Genomic DNA, 18327 nt, shown 5'->3' with positions numbered 1-18327 from the left:
GCATTTCTAGAATGAGTTCTCCTCGCCTTATTCTTGTCATTGCAGAATGCTTTTTAACGTGCAGTTTTTCAACCCTAGCATTCACTTATTTTTTTTTTATGTTACTCCCGCGGCTCCCGGCTGGTTTCCGTGTGTTTTCCTCGCATTTCCAGAGTTATTTTCCGTTTTTTTCCCCAATCCCGAAGGATTCCGCCGCCCCTACCCGTCCTCCCCTCACGACTTGGCCCCGCCCCCTCCCGGCGCCGCCCAATCAGAGCGCGGTGCGGCTGCGGCGGCTGCGCGGCCCCCCCTGCGCGGCGGAAGCGCCGAGGAGTTGATTGATGGCTGCTCCGACCAATGGCGAGGCCGCGGTCGCCGCAGCGGCGGCCAATGGGGAGCGGCGACGTGTGCGCGCGGGGCGGCGGCGGCGCGGGCGCGCTGGGAGCGGGAGCGGCGGCGGCGGCGGCGGCGGGAGCGGCGGAGCGGGGCCGCCGCCGCCGGGACGATGCGGCTGCGCGTCTACAAGCGCAAGGTGCTGCTGCTGGCGCTGGCGCTGGCGCTCTGCGCCCTGGCGCTCTGGGGCACCGGCGGCGGCGGGCGGCGGCGGCAGCAGCAGCAGCAGCAGCAGCAGCAGCAGCAGCAGCAGCAGCGGGGCGGTCCCGGTAGCACCGGGGAGCCGCCGCGGGTCAGCGAGCCCCCGCCGGCGGTACCGCGCCGCCCCGTCGCCAACGCGTCGGCCGCCGTGGCGGCGGAGGTGCTGTCCGAGAACGCGACGCTGAGTTACCGCTCGCTCGTGTACCGCCTGAACTTCGACCAGCCGGTGCGGAACGCCGGGCGCTTCCCGGCGCGGCCCGACGTGGTGCTCGTGGTGCAGGTGCACGACCGCGCCGAGCACCTGCGGCTGCTGCTCGAGTCGCTGCGGCGGGCGCCGGGCGTGGAGAACGTGCTGCTGGTGCTGAGCCACGACCTGTGGGCCGAGGAGCTGAACCGGCTGGCGGCCCGCGTGGACTTCTGCCCGGTGCTGCAGGTGTTCTTCCCGTTCAGCATCCAGCTGTACCCGCGCGAGTTCCCGGGCCACGACCCCCGCGACTGCCCCCGCGACGTGGGCAAGGCGGCGGCGCTGCGGCTGGGCTGCATCAACGCCGAGTTCCCGGACTCGTTCGGGCACTACCGCGAGGCGCGCTTCGCGCAGACCAAGCACCACTGGTGGTGGAAGCTGCACTTCGTGTGGGAGCGCGTGCGGGCGCTGCGGGAGCACGCGGGGCCCGTGCTCTTCCTGGAGGAGGATCATTACCTGGCGCCCGACTTCTACCACGTCCTCAAGCGGCTCTGGGCGCTGCGCCAGCGCGAGTGCCCCGAGTGCCAGCTCGTGTCGCTGGGCACCTACAGCCCCGTGCGGGGCGGCTTCGCCGGCCGCGCCGACAAGGTGGAGATGAAGACGTGGAAGTCCACGGAGCACAACATGGGCATGGCCTTCGGCAGAGACACCTACCAGAAGCTCATCGAGTGCACGGACGCCTTCTGCACCTACGATGACTACAACTGGGACTGGACTCTGCAGCACTTGACTGTCTCTTGTCTTCCAAAGTTCTGGAAAGTGCTGGTTCCCGAAATCCCCAGGATTTTTCACACGGGGGACTGTGGCATGCACCACAAGAAATCCTGCAGACCGTCCACCCAGAGTGCCAAAATCGACTCCCTCTTGAACAGCAACCAGCAGTACCTGTTTCCCGAGGCGATGAGTGTCAGTAAAAGGTACTCCATGGCTCCTCTGTCCCCTCACGTCAAGAACGGAGGGTGGGGAGACATCAGGGACCACGAACTCTGTAAGAGCTACCGCAGACTCCAGTGAGGATCCTCCTCGCAGCGCCTTTTCTCCTTGACTTGTTCCATTGTGTCCTTTCCAGGCACACACGTGTATAAACAGCATTTATGAGTTGGTTTCTGCTTTAATATGAATAAACATTCTTGTTAAAGGTGTCCCAAAATAGTAATCTCTCATGTTTGGCAACCACGTTTTGGAAACGGGTGACGTGCTGCAGCCCCTACGCAAAAAGTGACCCGCTGCTGTGTTTGCTGGGAGGAGGAGGAGGAGGAGAACACTTTTAAGTGCATCTTTTTTGGTGCTTCAAAGCTCTGGTGGTGCCTGGGCTCCCACCCGGGGTCATCTCACGCCCGATCCCCGAGTCCCGGTTCGGTTGCGCCGTGTCGATGAATATATGAAGGATGAAAAGAAAATAAATCTCATTGTTTTTACTACGATGTAGATAAATATATGATTTTTTTAGTTCTGCCGAAATAAAAAATTCCGTTGTTTTGTAAGCCTAGAGAAGTTCTTGATTGTCAGCAAAAAGATGATGTCACCTCGTGTTCCTAAAGAGTCAGGGTGGGAAGGAGGGGGGAGTTTCCCTTCTTTAATCCCGAGGGCTGGGCACGTGCCATCACTCCCATTTTTAATGATACTCATTAATTGAGGCAGAAAAGAGTAGCAAATTTAGCAAATTGGTGGCACAGCACCTCTTTTGTTTGGATTTTTTTTTTTTTAAGTTGTTTCAGATTAGCTGTGTGAAAACTGAAAGGTGCTGGTGTGTGGTGGGAAGGGGCTGAGCTGGGGCCACGGAGCCATCTGTGAATGCTCCAGCAGCTTCAGTGCCGCTCCTCTGTGAACTCAGCTGTGGCAGAAGCACCTCAGCAGCTTTTGTAGAACACAGAAATATGTCAGAGAAAGAAAATGCTGCTTTTTTTCTTTGTCCAGGGGTAATTTAACCACAGTTGTGCAAGGTAATTGCTCTGTGTTCTGTTCCACTGGGTCAGGCTGGTGCTGGAGCCTCACCCTCGGAGAGCTCTCCCAAAAAGCTGAGGGGGTTAAACTGAACCCAGCAAAGCTCCAGCAGGATGTGCCACCAGGGAGGGCAGGGCACGTGTTGTGGGCAGCTGTGGCTCCTGCTGAACTCTGAAACCACACACACAAACTGAAATGTGACAGCAGTGCCAGAGCAGCCCTGAAACGAGGCAAAATTAACTCTCCTCTAAAGCACCTCTCAAACAAAAACAGAAGTTGGTTCAGCAGCAGCGAGAAAGGGGAACAGGAAGTTTATTATTAGATGTGTTCTCCTGGTTATTCTGCTTTAGGGAGGTGAGAAACGCTGACACTCGAGGGAAACAGAAAAATAAATCTAATCTGGCTAAAGAGAATCCATTTCACCAGTTGTAAATACTTCAGAGCAGACGTGCACCCAGAGGATGCTCTTGTGCAATGGAATTTGTTCAGCTGGGGGATATCTGGGTGCTGCAGATCTGAAGCACAGCACTGGGATGGAATACAGGGAATAAATGCTGATTATTTCTAGGAGACTAATTAGAACTTCTCCGGGTAATTAGAAATTTCATTTGATTGCTAAGAATCACTGCGAGTCTAATGCTGCAGTTATCACAAAATGAAAGGTTTGGAAAATGATGACTACTGCTCAATTCCCCAGGGAGCCATTAGACTGAGGATATATACAAATAATCCCTGAAACGTGGGAAGACAATAAAAAATTTATGTAAACAATAAAGATACTTTTTTTTTCCAGGAGCTGGGAGTCACCTCCAACTGCAACTTTTCTTACAAGCAAAATTATTGCAACAGATTGGGGAATTGATAAATTGTTAACAAGGAAAGTTTTGGTGTAGCACCAGTTTCAGTGGGAACCCACGGCCTCCATGTCGCCCCGAACACGTGGAAGTCAGAACAAGCATCAAACGAGGAAGGAAATGCTAAAACAATGAAATTAATCCAGCTGATAGAGCAGGGAGCTGTGGAAGTGCAGGGGGCAGCGCGTGCGGTGATCGCGCAGGATGCGCTCGCTGCCGTCCTGGGGGTTCACCTCCCGCAGGATGGGGGACCCTGCCCCATCCCCATCCCCCTGCAGCTCTGCTGTTTTTCCTGGGGCTGTGTCTCCTCCTGCTGCAGCAGCACTTTCTAAATCGGGCTCGGTTCTCGCAGATCCGCCGGGAATGGCTGAGCTGGAGGCAGGAGGTTCAGGCTGCAAACAATGGGGTGAAGCACAGCCGGCTGCTGTTCCCATTGTTCCCGCTCCGGGAGCCGGGCTGGGTCCCGCAGCACCTCCCTCGGCTGCAGGACACTTTGTTTCTGCCTTTGTTTCGGGGGAGTTGCTGTCGGTCTGTCCAGCCAGGGCTCCCCCCGAGCTGCCAAGTGTTCCTTGTCCATCACGTTCCTGTGGCTGTCAAGGAAATAAAGGAATTATTTCATAGCTGGAACAAACTGTGCACACAAAGACAGCAGAGGTTTGTTTCTCCAACAGCTCAGCTCCACTGGGATAATGGAAAGTGTCCCTTTGGAAGCACATGATCGTTCAGGTTCCAAATCAGGTTGTGATTCCATCATTCTCCTTCCAGAAGCCCAGTGAGTGAGTGCTGAGGTTTTCCTGCCCTTGTCTGGTGTGTGGGAATGAGGGGCAGGGAGGTTGTTCTGCTTCCCCAGGGTTTCCTGCTTTCCTTTCCAGCAGCAGCCACTCCCCACACCCAGCCTGATCCCAAATCCCCAAATCCCCAAATCCCAGCGGCCACAGAATCAGCCAGGGGATCTCAACTCTTGCTGCAAGGTTGGAACCTTGCAATGAGGGAAATTCCTGGCCTGTGGGGCTAATCTGGGAATTGCAGTTTGCCTTGGGAGAGGAGGAACTGGGAGAGGTGCTGTCCAACCATTTCACCATTACTGGCAGTTTTGGCAAAAAAACCCTGCTGGAAATTCACAGATCCCTGTCAGTGGAGAGTCAGGATCAGGCTGGATCCATCCAAGAGCAGCTGGTTCATGGATGCAGAGTCCCTTTCTCACACCCCCAAACCACAGGAAATTTGGGAAACGCCAGGGAGTCCTTTCCAAACCGGACAGTTCTCCCACAGGAGCAGGATCATGGAATGCCCTGAGCTGGAGGGACCCCCAAGAATCACCAGCTCTGTGTTGGAGTTTGTATCAATGGGATGGGACTGCTGGGTTTTTGAGTTTTATTGTGCCATTAGTCTTATGCTGTGGCTGAGATAACTGAAAGATGTTAATAGTTTACATCTTGTTAGTAGTAAAGATTTTTTTGTTACAGAGCATTTTAAAAACTTTCTAGCCAATAGCATACTAAACATATTTTTCTACAATCTTAAAATCTACCTTAACCAAATCTAAAACTCAAACTATTATTTCATATCCTCACTTACTACACTATTTTAACTTTTCTACTTTCAAACTTTACAACTAACTCTAAATTCTCTCCTCTTTCTATTTTAAAAACCTGCTTTCACAACTTTCTAAAAACCTCCTTACCTTTACTGCATTTCCCACAAAGCCCAGCTCCTGGCCCCACACAGGAGCAGCAATGGGATGATTTAAGGGATGATTTAAAGCATCTCAGCTGCCCTGAGGTCCCCAGAGGGACTCATCTGCTCTCCAACACTGAGAATTTCATTTCTTTGTGTCCAGCCCAGAGCAGCTGTGAAAGCTGAGCTGGATCCACTCTCTTTGGGAAGCTGCTCAGGCTCCAGCCCAGTTCCAAGGTCGTGTGCTTCCTCTGACCTTGCCTCCCGATAACCCAGCTACACATTAACCCCAGCCCATGGCCACAGCAGGGACCTGCTTCTTCCTGCTTTTTACCTTCCCTTTAAGAAGAGTTTCAGCTGAATTTTGGATGCAGTGCCTACCCAGGAATCCCAGTGAACGTGGGGGGTTTTGCCTCACATTTTCCTCCTCACAAAATGAACATTTGGATTTCTTCATCTGTCCATCTACTTTGCCAAGGGAGGACAATTTAATCCCGTGGCAGATCCCAGAACAGCCTGGCTTGTTTTAGGCAGAGGAGGGAGAGCCTGAATGAGGCCTCAGACTGCAAGGATTGAATTTGAGACCAGTGTTTAAGATTAATAGCCTCATGTTTAATTATCTACACAACAGGAACCCACCAAGTATTCCAATACATGGATTGAATAAAGATGAGGCAGGATTCTTCCCAGACAAAACCCTCCAGGATTTCTCTACCTGTACAAGGCTGAGTGGGTGAGCTATTCCTGCAAGGCAAAATCACTTTTTAAATGACTGGATCACAGTTTCTGCACCTTCCAAATGAAACAGAGCAGGTTTCAATCCTTTGGTGACATGAAATGGCACGAACACAAGTTTTACTTCTGAAAACTGACATTTACACTTGCAAATAACCCCAGTCCTGGGCTTTCCCTGCTTCCCCAGGACAAAACAGGAACAAAGCTGTTTCAGTGGGACTTGATAGGATCTTGCAGAAGAACATAAATCAGCCAGTGCTGCTCCTGGGTCCTTACCTGCACCCTGATTTGAATTCTGTCCTCAGTAACATCCAGCACTTCAATTAATGGCTGCCTTTCCAGTGCTGATTGGGAGCAAGGGGAAGGGCACAAAGCAGCGCCTAGAAATCCATCAACGTTCTCCTCGCTGACAAACAATCTCTCCTAAAGAAAAAGAGAGAAAACAGCAGCTTATGTTCTTTTTGTGCTACACTTCAGGGGCTCTGGGGCTAGAAACTCCCTGCAAAGAAAGCCAGGACAGCAATCCCCAAGTTTCACAGCACACTCAAGTCTTGACAGAGAAATTCTGAGCCAGACACTCAAAGAATGAGGTGAAACGAATTCAAACCAGTGCTTTGCTAATTTTGCTCGAAAGTACAAATCTGCATGGTATCAAATATAAAGGAAATATTATTTCTCTCTCTGGATGGGTGACTAACACAGAGATGCAGGCTCTCTCTGAGAAATGATTTGTCCCAGCCTCGTTGCACCTTCCTCACCTGTGTGAGCAGCAGGCAGGTGTCAGACTGCGGGGTGTTTGTCCCCTGGCTGCCTGCAGGAAAACACAAACACCTCCTTGGAGAGGCACTGCAGGATCCTCACTCCCAGATCAGATCTGGAGCGCTCAGGGCTGGATCCATTTCACACCCAGCCACTGAGGCTGCTCTGATCTCCGTGCAGACAAGCCAGGTGGAAAAAAAAAACCCCAACAAAATAAACAGGAGAGGTATCCACAGGCAGAGACACAGCCTGGGGTGTGTTTCCAGGCTGTTCATAAACAACCTCAAACGTGTTGCTACGGGTTCAGAGATTTAAATCAGTTACAGGTAATTAAAGGTCCTCAAATATATCCTGGAGGGGCTGTTGGACAGGAACTGCAGAGCCTCCCCTGCCCCTGTGCTATTCACACATCATCTGTGCAGGCCCAGGGGAAGGACAGACAAAATAAAAATGGTCTGGCCTGGAGGAGCAGCTTAGGTTCTGGGAATTACCTTCCTTATTTAACTGGAAATAACAACAGGGACAAGTTGCAAACCTTCCACATCAAAGTCACACTTTGAAATTTCTCGGTCCAGTTCAACCTCCCTGTCAATCCAATGAAAGTTAAATTCAATTATCACTGACATCTTGCAGACCAAGAAGCAAAAAGGCAATTCTGCACATTTTTGGCCCCCTGTGGATGGAGCCTTATGCACAGCCAGATGTCACATTGTGTCTGAGGTACAAAATTTAACTGTCATCTGGAAAAAAAAAAAAAACAAACCAGGATTGGAAAAATCAGCCAGAGTCCTATTTTTTATAGTTAAATTAGAAATCACAATATGGAAAGTCATAGCACACGAACTGTTGGTTTTCCAAGGCAGAGGATTGGATTCATTTTCTATCCAGCAAGATTACAATCCAGGCAAGGAGCCAGCACTGGATGCTGGGATGGTTTGGGGAGAGATTAAAGTGCAGCAGAGCTGCCCTGACTGAAAACCCTCTCAGAACATCCCTGCTTCCTGCACTTCTGCATGCAAAGCCTAAACATTCTTATTCCCTGGTGCTGCATGCTCTCCTGCCTGCCAGGGAGGGATCTGCCAGAGCTTCAGGCTGTGGGAATGCTCTGCAGAGTCCAGGGGAAGGAGTCAGAGCACAGAACCAGGCAGGGGCTGCAGACACAAAATCTGTGCAGAACTGCCCCAGGCTCCTGAACTCCATCCTTGGGCAGCTCAGGAGGAGAATTCCCAGCTCTGCCCTGGATTCTTGGCCCACAGAGCACAGCTCAGCCTCCCTGGAGGAGATTTGGAATTTTGGTGCCTGCACTCCCAAGGAGAGCAAAGCACAACCCTCCTCAGAAAGAGGAGAAAAATCAAATTCTTCTCCCAGCAGAAAAATGGAAGTCAGGGAATCACAGCATGGTTTGGTTGGAGGGAACCTCACAGCTCATCTCATTCTTACCCCTGCCATGGGATGTATTTCAGGAGCTTTAATTACCTTCCACTGCACCAAGTCCCATCCTACTTTTCCTCCAGAAAATGAGGAAAATAATCTCTTTTCCCTCTGAATCTGCCTCCGGCACCCGTGGCTGTGTGAGGGACACCCTCTCCTCCTCAGAGCAATCAGAACTTTGCAATTTGGCAGCAAACATCCTGAATCTTTCTGGAGAAATTCTTCCTGATTAAAAGCAAAAGAATTTGTTTTCTTCACAGAGAATAAAGTTAAAAAAACAAAAACTGAATGGGAGGTCTATTATCAGGGGAGATTCCACTATTCCAGAGGGTGCTGGCACTGCCCAGGCTCCTCAGGGAATGGGCACAGCCCCAGAGCTGCAGGAGCTGCCAGGGATGCCCAGGGTGGGATTTTGGGGGGTCTGGGCAGGGCAGGAGCTGCCCTGGCTGATCCCTGTGATTCCATAATGATTTCATAATTCTGTGATTAATCAGTGCTTCAAATGAGGATAAAAAGTAACCCCTTGTGCTGTTGCTCCATTAATTCTGACTCACTGCACAAACCAATTTTACCAAGTTTCACCCAGCCCAGCACTGAATTCCCAGAAGTATTTACCATTTTATCCCATCCCTACCCCATAAATCACAGCCCTGGGGTGTGTTTGTTGTCAGGATTCTCATGAGCCTGTTCCACCAGGCACTGAACTCAGGCTTTGCATTCACGGGGAGCACACGTCGAGGCATTTCTATTACTGCAGATGTTATCAGAGCACAGACCTTGGGAAAAAATGATCCAGGAATTTATTCTAAAGCCTGCTCTGCCTTCCAAGCCAGAGCAAACAGAGGACAACCATCTGCAGCTGATTTCAATGGCCCTGTAAAATGATTCTTCAATTTAAGCCGTTTATTTTCTGGTATTTATGATGCTCTCTTAGCAACTTTGAATTTAATTTGTTTTTCCCTGCACACGCTGTCATCTGCTGTTTGGTACACATTCATTTTTCCCTGTGACTAAACTGAGACCAAATTAACATAAACCTTAGCAGGGATGACTTTGGTTTTTGGAACATTCATCATTCAGACCCATCCCTGTGTCTCCCAGCACTGGGAGCTCCCCTCCCGGCTGCCCCCAGCTCTCAGATGGGCTCATTCTGCTTTCATTTCTGCAAACTGAAGACACTTTCCATCCAGAGTTACCTCCCACACAGCCTGCAAGTCTGAAAAGCAGGACAGATTTCAGGTTTAAGTTATTTTGGTGGTTCCTGTAATGAGAGGATCAGGGAATCTCAGAATGGGTTGGGTTGGGAGGGGATTTAAATCCCATCCACTTCCAGCCCTTCCACTGTCCCAGGCTGCTCCAAACCCCATCCAAGCTGGCTTTGGACAATTCCAGGGATGGGGCAGCCACAACCTCTCTCATCCAAACCCAACAATTGATGCCAATATGGGAAAGGACCTGGATTTCCTGACCTCTGCATTTGTGGGGTCCCAGCGCAAACCAGCTCTGAGAGCTGAGAATCTGAACCTCAAAGTTTTGGTGCCTGTAGTGAAATGAAAACTTTTCTGAGGTGCTCGTGACTGCAAAGATGAACCAGCTCCAAAGAAGCTTTGATGAGCTTCAGCAGCAGCAGGTGAATGATGTTTCCTGACATAACTGTTTTGTGTAGTCATGGTATTCCCAAAATGCAGCTACCAATTAAAGACTATTCAGAAATTAGTTTGTTTTATAGCAGAAGCAAACTAATTATGGTCCTTAATGTAGCTTGGGAAAGGGATTACTTTGAAAAATGTGAAATAATAAGTTTGTTGTGTTCTCCTTCTTTGTCCTCCCCTGACCTCCCAAAAAACTTGCCAAGAGTCTTGAAATGCTGAGCACAGAATTAACTGAACCAAAAATAAACTGCTGGAGGATTACATTCAACAGCCCCAGTTTCCAGCAGCATCTTCTTAGAAGTAACCCCTGACTATTACAATAAGTCTTTATAGTAGCTTGGAAATGGAAAATTGTAACTCCAAATAGCTTGGAAATGAGAGCAAAACAGCTCTGCAGGATGGATTTCTCCATGAAAGGTGGGAAAGGTTTAAAACATCCACGTCTGACACGTCCCAACACGGCTCTCAAGGCTTCATGCTTGGCTGACTCTCCAACCAAGGAACACTTTTATCCACAAGAGCCCAAATTCTGAGCTCAGAGAGGACAAGCACAGCCCAGCATGGCCCAAGGGGACATTTCCAGCCCTTGGGGACATTTCCAGCCCTTGGCCTTTTCCACATGGTCCCAGTGCCAGGAGCAAGAGAACTCTGGCAGCTCCAGCTCCACACAAGTGATGTAGGGAAACGTAGATGGGAGATTGGGAATTGGGAATTCCCGGCTGGCAGGGTGGGCAGGCCCTGGCACAGGTGCCCAGAGCAGCTGTGGGTGCCCCTGGATCCCTGGCAGTGCCCCAGGCCAGGCTGGGTCAGCCCAGATCACCTTACAAGGTCCCAGCCTCTTCTAGGGGCCCTTATCCCAAAATCCCAGAATGGTTTGGATGGGAAGGGAACTTAAATCCCACCCAGTGCCACCCCTGCCATGGCAGGGACACCTCCCACTGTCCCAGGGTGCCCCAGTGTCCAGCCTGGCCTTGGGCACTGCCAGGGATCCAGGGGCAGCCACAGCTGCTCTGGCAATCCCAGCCCAGCCAGGAATTCCCAATTCCCAATCTCCCATCCATCCCTGCCCTCTGGCACTGGGAGCCATTCCCTGGCTCCTGTCCCTCCATCCCTTGTCCCCAGTCCCTCTCCAGCTCTCCTGGAGCCCCTTCCCCTGCCAGGGGCTCTGAGCTCTCCCTGGAGCTTCTCCTCTCCAGGGGAACATTCCCAGCTCTCCCAGCCTGGCTCCAGCCCTTGGAGAAGCTCCATGGCCTCTCTGGACTTGCTCCAACAGCTCCACATTTTTTTTAACAGCTGCTTTCTGAAGGAAAAAGCACCAGGAGCCTCCAAAGGGTCTCCTACACACGTGGCTGTGCCAAGCAGAAAAATCACACCCATGTAGAACATCCTGCATGGAGGCCCCAACACTCCCAGAAAAGTTAAACAAAACTTCCCAATCTCTGAGCAATTCCCATTTGGATCCTTCACACAGCCTAACTCAGACCCAGCTCCAACCATGAACTGCTCAGGAATGTTCAATATAATCTTTTTCAGCCTGTAAATGTGAAAAAAAAAAAAAGCAAAGCAATGCATAGGAAAGCAGAGGAAATATTTCCTCTGTTTTCCTCTGCTCCCTGCTGCTCTCTGGAGCCCCGGGGGGGTTTATGTGAGTTAAATCTGAATATTCTCCATAACATCTGACAGGGCCTTTTAGGAAAGGGATGGGCTGGCTGCAATTGCCTGCCCAGCAAGGGGTACCCAGGGGGAATGGCCAGAGGAATGAGCACACATCCTCTGAACAAACCCACTGCAGGCCCCTGACAAGGGCAGGAAGGGTGGGGATCAGCCTCAGCGGGAACTCCTGCATGAACCAGGCTTGTCTAATCCCATGAAAATGAGCAGACACGACCCCAAAACTGCAGAATTCATTCCTTGCCAATTGTGTTCCACATGCTCCAAGAACTGAGCCCCCAGGTCCGAGCAGCTCAATACACCCCAGAAAACTGCTCTTTATTTCTGTTGGGAATGCAGCATTTAACCCCAGCAGGCCACACATTCCCAGACATTCCAAGTGATTTCCAAAGGCACAATTTCCATAATTGCCCAGCTCCAGCACTGCCATAAACCAGGACACACTGGGACACGTTCTCAGAATCCCTGCCTGGCAGGCTTACAAATTGCATTAATGGTTATTTAACTCCCAACCCTTCTCCTTCATCATTTTCTCCCCAGGCTGTGTTGTCTGGAAATGAAAGGGAATTCTCTGATGCAGGAGTTTCCCCGCCTGAATTCCCAGGATTTAAGCAGAAGGTGTAGAAGGTTATGGAGGGTGAACTGCAATGAAGAGCAATGGGGAGAGCACAGCCCATGGCTGGAATTTCGAGGCAAAGAGCAGAGATTTTGGCAGTGGGGAAATCAGGCAGCTTCCTCAGGTCAGGAAATTATTCCCTGGAAAAACAGGGCCTGGAGCAAGGCCTGAAGAAGGATCAGCACTGTGGTCTCTGCTGCAGTGACTGAGCAGCAGGGCAGTGACAAAAGGAGGCATTTAAACCCCTGAAATGTGTGACCCTAAGCTCACAACGCTCAAAGTTATGGAATCTTTATTTTTACAGGATTTCTGGTCACCATAACCAGTCATAGAACCAGGAGGATGGAAAAGATCTCCGAGATCATCAAGTCCAACTGCAGTGTGGGCATTCTGGTTTGGCCAAGGAGGGAAACTGCTCCCAGGTGAAGTCCAGGGAGGAGCAGGGCCCTGCAGAGATTTCCTGGAAAGAGGCACTTGCTGGGGTGGGAATTCCAAGTGCTCAGCATCTGTGGAAACTGAGCTCTAAACAGATCCTCTTCCAGCACAGGGATCCAGCCACTGCTGACTACAAAAGGAAAAGCAGCTCCTGAAGTTCTGTTTCAAGCATGGATGAGCCCAACTCATTCTTCTACCAGCACATGGATCAGAGCAGATTCCAAGGAGGAATTGAAATTTAATGGGAATGATGTGGGCAGGCACTGAAAGGCCACCATGGCATGGAGGGGCAGCCTCTGAACTAACCCAGGGAGAAATCTGCTCCATTGAACACCACAGCAACCCTTGGCTTTCCCAAAATGGAGCAGAGCAGGAATTCCAGAGCTGTTAAAAACATTGGACAGGATTTGGAGCAAGCTGGGATAGGGAAAGATGTCCCTGCCTGTGGAACTGGTTGAGCTTTAAGATCCCTCCCAACCCAAACCATTCCATGATTCACTTTTGCCAGGAACCATCCTCTGGCAACGCTGCTGGGAGAGAGGAGATGGCCAACAGGACACTGGGGATAAAATTCCTGCTCCAGGACAAGATTCCTGCTCCAGGATAAAATTCCTGCTCCAGGATCCAGGATGAAATTCCTGTTCCAGGATAAATTCCTGCTCCAGGATGATTCCTGCTCCAGGATTAAATTCCTGCTCCAAGATAAGATTCTTGCTCCAGGATAAGATTCCTGCTCCAGGATAAAATTTATGCTCCAGGATGAAATTCCTGCTCCAGGATAAATTCCTGCTCCAGGATAAGATCCCTGCTCCAGGATGAAATTCCTGCTCCAGAGTCAAATTCCTGCTCCAGGATAAATTCCTGCTCCAGGATAAGATTCCTGCTCCAGGGTCCAGGATAAATTGCTGCTCCAGGATAAGATTCCTGCTGGCCTCAGCCCCAAAGCTCCCTTCAGGCCCTGGCCCTGCTCTGCACTCTGCAGTGACTGATGTGGCTCCTCACAGGTCTCAGTGCAAGAGCCACAGCTCTGATTTATAGAATGAGACTCGAGGCAGGAAAAGCCCCAAGGTGGCATCAGACAAATTGAGGGAATCAACATAAGTAGAAGAAAAGCAACCAGGAACAAATGGTTAATGGCCAGAAGGCAGCAAGTAATAGTGGCTCTAATTAAATATTCATTTGTTTCCCTTCACTCTGAGCAGCTCTCAGGCACTTTGGGGAAATAGCACAGATTTAGAAAAAAAGCAAACAGGACAAATGACTTCAGTTTATTTCTCCTGCCTCAATTTGCAGGCCCAGTGTCCAACAGGACTGGAGGCCAGGAGAATCTCCTGGAGGCTGCTGTGAATGAATGGCCAGGAAGCTGATGACTAATGCCCCAACCTCTTTCTCCTACTCCACCCAACACATTTTGCAATATATAATAAAATCAGCACATTCGAGGGGTTTTTGTAACTCACAGAGCCAAAAATCTCATTACTGGGTGGCCTTTTATAAAACCTTTCAATCACAAAAATGTTCCTCCAATTGCAATAACAAATCCACATCCCAAACTTCAGTGCAGCCTCCACCATGTTCACCGCTAACCCACGTTCTCAAGTGCCACATCCACAGGTTTTTCTGAGCATTCCCAGGGATGGGGACTCCACCAGTGCCCTGGGCAGCCTCAGGACCTGCACGGAGAACAGGCAGGAGTTTACACAGTGGCTTTTTTGACGTGGCAGCAGCAGGCAGTGCCAGATCACAGCAGTGAACAGCAGCGCTGAGTGTTCTGTGGCCCCACTTGCACAGACTTGCAGGCTCCTGCTCCGGTAAAAGCAAAGGAAATGCTCTGCAAGCAGCTCAGCGTGGGTGGCTCTCCATAAATTCATCATCTTTGATACTTCCCCGAAATGATCAGCTCCTCCTTCACAGGAATTGCTGCTGTAAAAGGTGTGTGGCTGCTAAATGGCAAACCCGACGTGGTTTCAGCTGCGCAAACATTAATTGGATAACTATCTTTCAAAACCATGCACGAGTCATTTCTAGTTGGAGGGATGGAGCAATTCAGCTGCTCCAAGCCAAGTCTATCCCAGTGGATGTGCCTGAAGCCTGCCAGCTTCCTGGACGTGCAATCCCACTGCACGTGATCCAGAGTGCAGAGGATTTTACTGCTCTCAACTCCAGCCAAACTCCAAATCCCAGGCTAGAAGGTTGCACAAGAACTGTGCAGCTTTAATCCCTGCTTGTGAGAAACTGTCTGCAAGTTTGAGCTCACAGAGGAACGCGGCTCTCCACAGAACTTGTGTGAGTGGCTCTGGCCAAACAGTGTCACAAGGTGGGCATCCCTTTGGGGACACTGGATGCAGCCACCCCACCTTCTCCCACCACGGGAGCATCGCTGCCCAACAACCCATAAAATTAGAAAATACTAGATTAGAATCACACTCAGACAGAGCAGGTGAAGATTTACCCCAGCAAAGCGGGACAGTTCACAGCTGCTGCTTGCTGCTCTGCTCTGGTTGAACTGCTGGGGGTTCCTGTGGCTGTAAACGGGAATTCTGTCCCAAAACACAGACACAGGGACACTCCCCTACAGTTCATGACGGTGTGTGTAAGCCTGGTGGATCATAAAGAGCTTTCTTTGTGTGAACAGGCTGCACGAGCAATTTACAGGGCTTTAAAAGTGAGCACTAAGCACATAGAGGACATAGGCACTGTTTTCACTCATCACCAGAATTTCCCTTAGAAAAAAAATTGGTATGTGAGGCAGAAGTCATTCCAATTCCAAGGATGAAGGTGTCAGCTCCACGGTGTGACCTTGAACAAGACTCGCACAACTCAGGTCACGGCACTGACATCCGGGAGCAGCTCTGGGAGGAAGCAGCAGCTTCCAGCTGCCCCTCGCACCTCCCTGGGCAGCGCTCGGCCAGGAGCACACAAACAGCCACAGCCAGCATCGGGCAGGTGCGAAATACCCAGCTGGGCTTCGTGTCAGCCACGTGAAAAATGCGAGTTTTATATTTGGCTTTTCGCAAATATTCAAATGAATATTAGATGTGTTGTGCTAGAAAGTGATGCTGTGTTAATTCTCTTAAGTAGAGTGTTAAATATAGTTTTAGGTTATAACATAAGGTTAAAATAGAAACTGTGCTATGTAGGATACTTTTTTTAAAGAAAGGACTTGCAGCAAGATAGCAGCCACAGGATACCTAAATCTTTCACAGAATTTATTGCCCTCTTATCAGAAGACACGAACTTCTTCCTGCCTCAATTATATATATAAATATAATTATATATAATATGAGCTTATTGCTCATAATTATTAATAAATTGATTGCTGCTTGAATATTGGCCTACTCAAGCTTCTCATTTATAACACAGGTGACACCCCGAGCGTGCCACCAGCGTTACCTGCAGAGCGGAGGGCTCGGGGCCGAAGCTGAAGCTGTCCCAGAGCCCGGTGCTGCCGGGGGCCTTGGCCAGCCCCACCACGGCGTTGTGGGCAGAGACGCTGACGCTGCTCTCGGGGCTCAGCAGCGCTGCGGAGGGAGGGAAGCGCAGGAACAGGGCGAAGGCAGCGCCGGCGGTGCGGAAGCGGAGGCTGTAGTGCTGCGTGCCCACATCCCCGCGCAGGCTCTGGCGCTGAATGCCGGGCACCGGCAGCAGCAGCGTGAGGGACACCTCGTCCTGCCGGGCACGGAACGGAGGGCATGTGGCCGTCTCACCGGGGGGGCCCTCGGGGGCCGGCGGGGGGGTGTCCCCGGTGGGCATGGCTGGAGCGGGGATGGCGATGGGGGAAGCGGCGCCGGCACAGGGCAGGGCCTGGGGCTCGGTGAGGGGTTCGGCGGGGGGATCAGAGAGGGGGTCAGTGCTTGGACCAGCGGGGGGTTCAGAGGTTGGATCAGTGGCAGGTTCAGGAGTTGGATCAGCGGTAGGTTCAGTGGAAGGTTCAGGGGTTAGGTCAGTGGGAGCTTCAGCAGCGGGTTCAGAGGTTGGATCAGTAGCAGGTTCAGAGGTTGGATCAGTAGCAGGTTCAGCAGAGGTTTCAGAGGTTGGATCAGTAGCAGGTTCAGCAGAGGTTTCAGAGGTTGGATCAGGGGCAGGTTCAGAGGTTGGATCAGGGGCAGGTTCAGCGGGGGGTTCAGCAGGGGAATCAGCAAAGGGTTCAGAGGTTGGATCAACGGGAGGTTCACCCGAGGGTTCAATGAGGGAATCACAGAGTGGTTCTAGGGGCGGTTCAGCGAGGGGCTCGGCAGACGGACCGGCGGCAGGATCACAAAGTGGGTCAGGGTCACCCGGGGGTTTGCTGAGCGGATCACCGGGCTCCCCGCCGCCACACGTGCCCGGGGCCGCGCCGCCAGGCCCGAGTTCCGGGGGAGGAGCCGCTCCGCCGCCCGCCTCTGCCGGCCCTGCCTCTGCCGGCCCTGCCTCCGCCGGCCCCTCGGCCCCCTCCAGCCGCTCCCCGGCCGGGCCGGGCGGCAGCACCACGGGCAGCGTGACCTGCAGCTGCCGCTGGGCCCGGTTGAAGGCGGCCCGGCCGCCGCTCTCATCCACGTCGTAGGGGAGGCGGAGGCGCAGGCGGTAGGCGGGACACCGCGAGTCCAGCCGCAGCTCCCGCCCGCGGATCTCCAGCTCCGCCTGCTCGGCGGAGCGCAGCAGCGGCAGCTCCACCGTCACCACCAGCTCCCGCGGCACCGGGCTGGGCGCTGAGTCGCGGCAGTGCCGGTAGTCCTGCAGGTCCACGTAGGAGCGGTGGCGGATGCTCCAGCGCGGCGTGGTGGGGCCGGAGGGCGGCGGGGGCGCGGCGGGCGAGGAGGCTCCGGCGGCGGCGGCGGGCGGGCGCGGAGCCTCGGGCGGGAAGGGGAAGGGCGGCAGCGGGGACTCGCCGTCATCGGGCGGCTTCGGGGCGCCGCCGGGCAGCGGGGAGCGGATGACGGGCGCCTGCGGGATGCCCTTGTAGGAGACTCCTCGCAGGACGGCGGCGTTGTTGCGGTCCAGCCGCACTCCGCACTGGCTCTCCACGGCCTCCAGCGCCGTGTCGCGGAGCAGGCGGCGGAAGCGGGCGCTGCGGGCGGCCAGGCGCAGCGCCGCGGGGTGGAACACCACGTCGTACACGAGGCGGCGGCGGCCGGCGGGGCGCAGCTCCTCGCGGCCCGGGGCCAGGCTGTAGGGCAGCTCCCAGCGCTGCCCGCCGCGCTCGGCGCGGGCCCGCGGCTCCCCCATCAGAGGGTTGCTGCAGACATTGATGTAGCAGCGGCGGGAGCCCTCTTGGCTTGTCCGCAGCACGAAGCCCGGCGTCGGGTGCACGAAGCGCACCTCCACGCCGCGCTCCCGCTCCAGCGCCGCCACCTCCTCCTCGTACAGCCGCCGCTGCTCGGGGTCGGTGAGCTCGGCCGCGAACTCCGCGAACAGGGCGCGGAACTGCTCGTCGCGGAAGGCGCGGCGGAGCCGCTCCGCCTCCTCGGCGCTGAGGTCCAGGTCGTGCAGCCGCCCCGCACTCGCCATGGCCCCGGCACGGCTCGGCTCGGCCGGGAGCGCTGCTGTGGGGACGCCGAACAAGATGGCGGGCGTTGCCGTGGTGACGGTAAACAAGATGGCGGCGCCGGCGCGGCGGTTGCTATGGAGACGGCGAACATGGCGGGCGGTCCCTCAGGGCCGAGGCCTCGCCGTCCCGGCCTCCCCTTTCCCCTCCCTTCAGCGGCTTCCAGCCAGCACCCCTGGCATCAGCAGGGCTGCTTTCCCGCCGTCATCTCA

At 53.1% G+C, this 18327-nt stretch overlaps 2 protein-coding genes across 2 annotated transcripts; one reads left to right on the top strand and one right to left on the bottom strand.

Moving 5' to 3' along the window:
• Window positions 1-443: 443 nt before the first annotated feature.
• On the top strand, window positions 444-1967 carry MGAT2 (alpha-1,6-mannosyl-glycoprotein 2-beta-N-acetylglucosaminyltransferase). Its single transcript, XM_030950173.1, has one exon. The coding sequence runs from the start codon at window positions 485-487 to the stop codon at window positions 1829-1831; it is 1347 nt and encodes a 448-aa protein (XP_030806033.1). The 5' UTR covers window positions 444-484; the 3' UTR covers window positions 1832-1967.
• Window positions 1968-3046: 1079 nt separating this feature from the next.
• On the bottom strand, window positions 3047-18320 carry DNAAF2 (dynein axonemal assembly factor 2). The gene is made up of 3 exons (XM_030950172.1): window positions 15985-18320; window positions 6304-6450; window positions 3047-4205 (listed from the first exon to the last, which is right to left on the bottom strand). The coding sequence occupies exons 1-3, from the start codon at window positions 18076-18078 to the stop codon at window positions 3753-3755; spliced, it is 2694 nt and encodes an 897-aa protein (XP_030806032.1). The 5' UTR covers window positions 18079-18320; the 3' UTR covers window positions 3047-3752.
• Window positions 18321-18327: the final 7 nt, after the last annotated feature.

Source organism: Camarhynchus parvulus, chromosome 5, assembly GCF_901933205.1.
Source record: "Camarhynchus parvulus chromosome 5, STF_HiC, whole genome shotgun sequence".
Lineage (NCBI taxonomy): Eukaryota > Metazoa > Chordata > Aves > Passeriformes > Thraupidae > Camarhynchus > Camarhynchus parvulus.
The sequence above is the reverse complement of the archived record's forward strand: the minus strand, read 5'-3'. Positions and strand labels throughout refer to the sequence as shown.

Excerpts from the sequence above, each read along its gene's own strand:
- MGAT2 (XM_030950173.1), top strand. The coding sequence starts at position 485 with ATGCGGCTGCGCGTCTACAAGCGCAAGGTGCTGCTGCTGGCGCTGGCG.
- DNAAF2 (XM_030950172.1), bottom strand. The coding sequence starts at position 18,078 with ATGGCGAGTGCGGGGCGGCTGCACGACCTGGACCTCAGCGCCGAGGAG. Across the intron at positions 6,451-15,984 it reads CCGAGCCCTCCGCTCTGCAG|GAGAGATTGTTTGTCAGCGA; the intron begins GTAACGCTGGTG and ends CTTTTTCTTTAG. Across the intron at positions 4,206-6,303 it reads GAATTCAAATCAGGGTGCAG|CCACAGGAACGTGATGGACA; the intron begins GTAAGGACCCAG and ends TTTCCTTGACAG.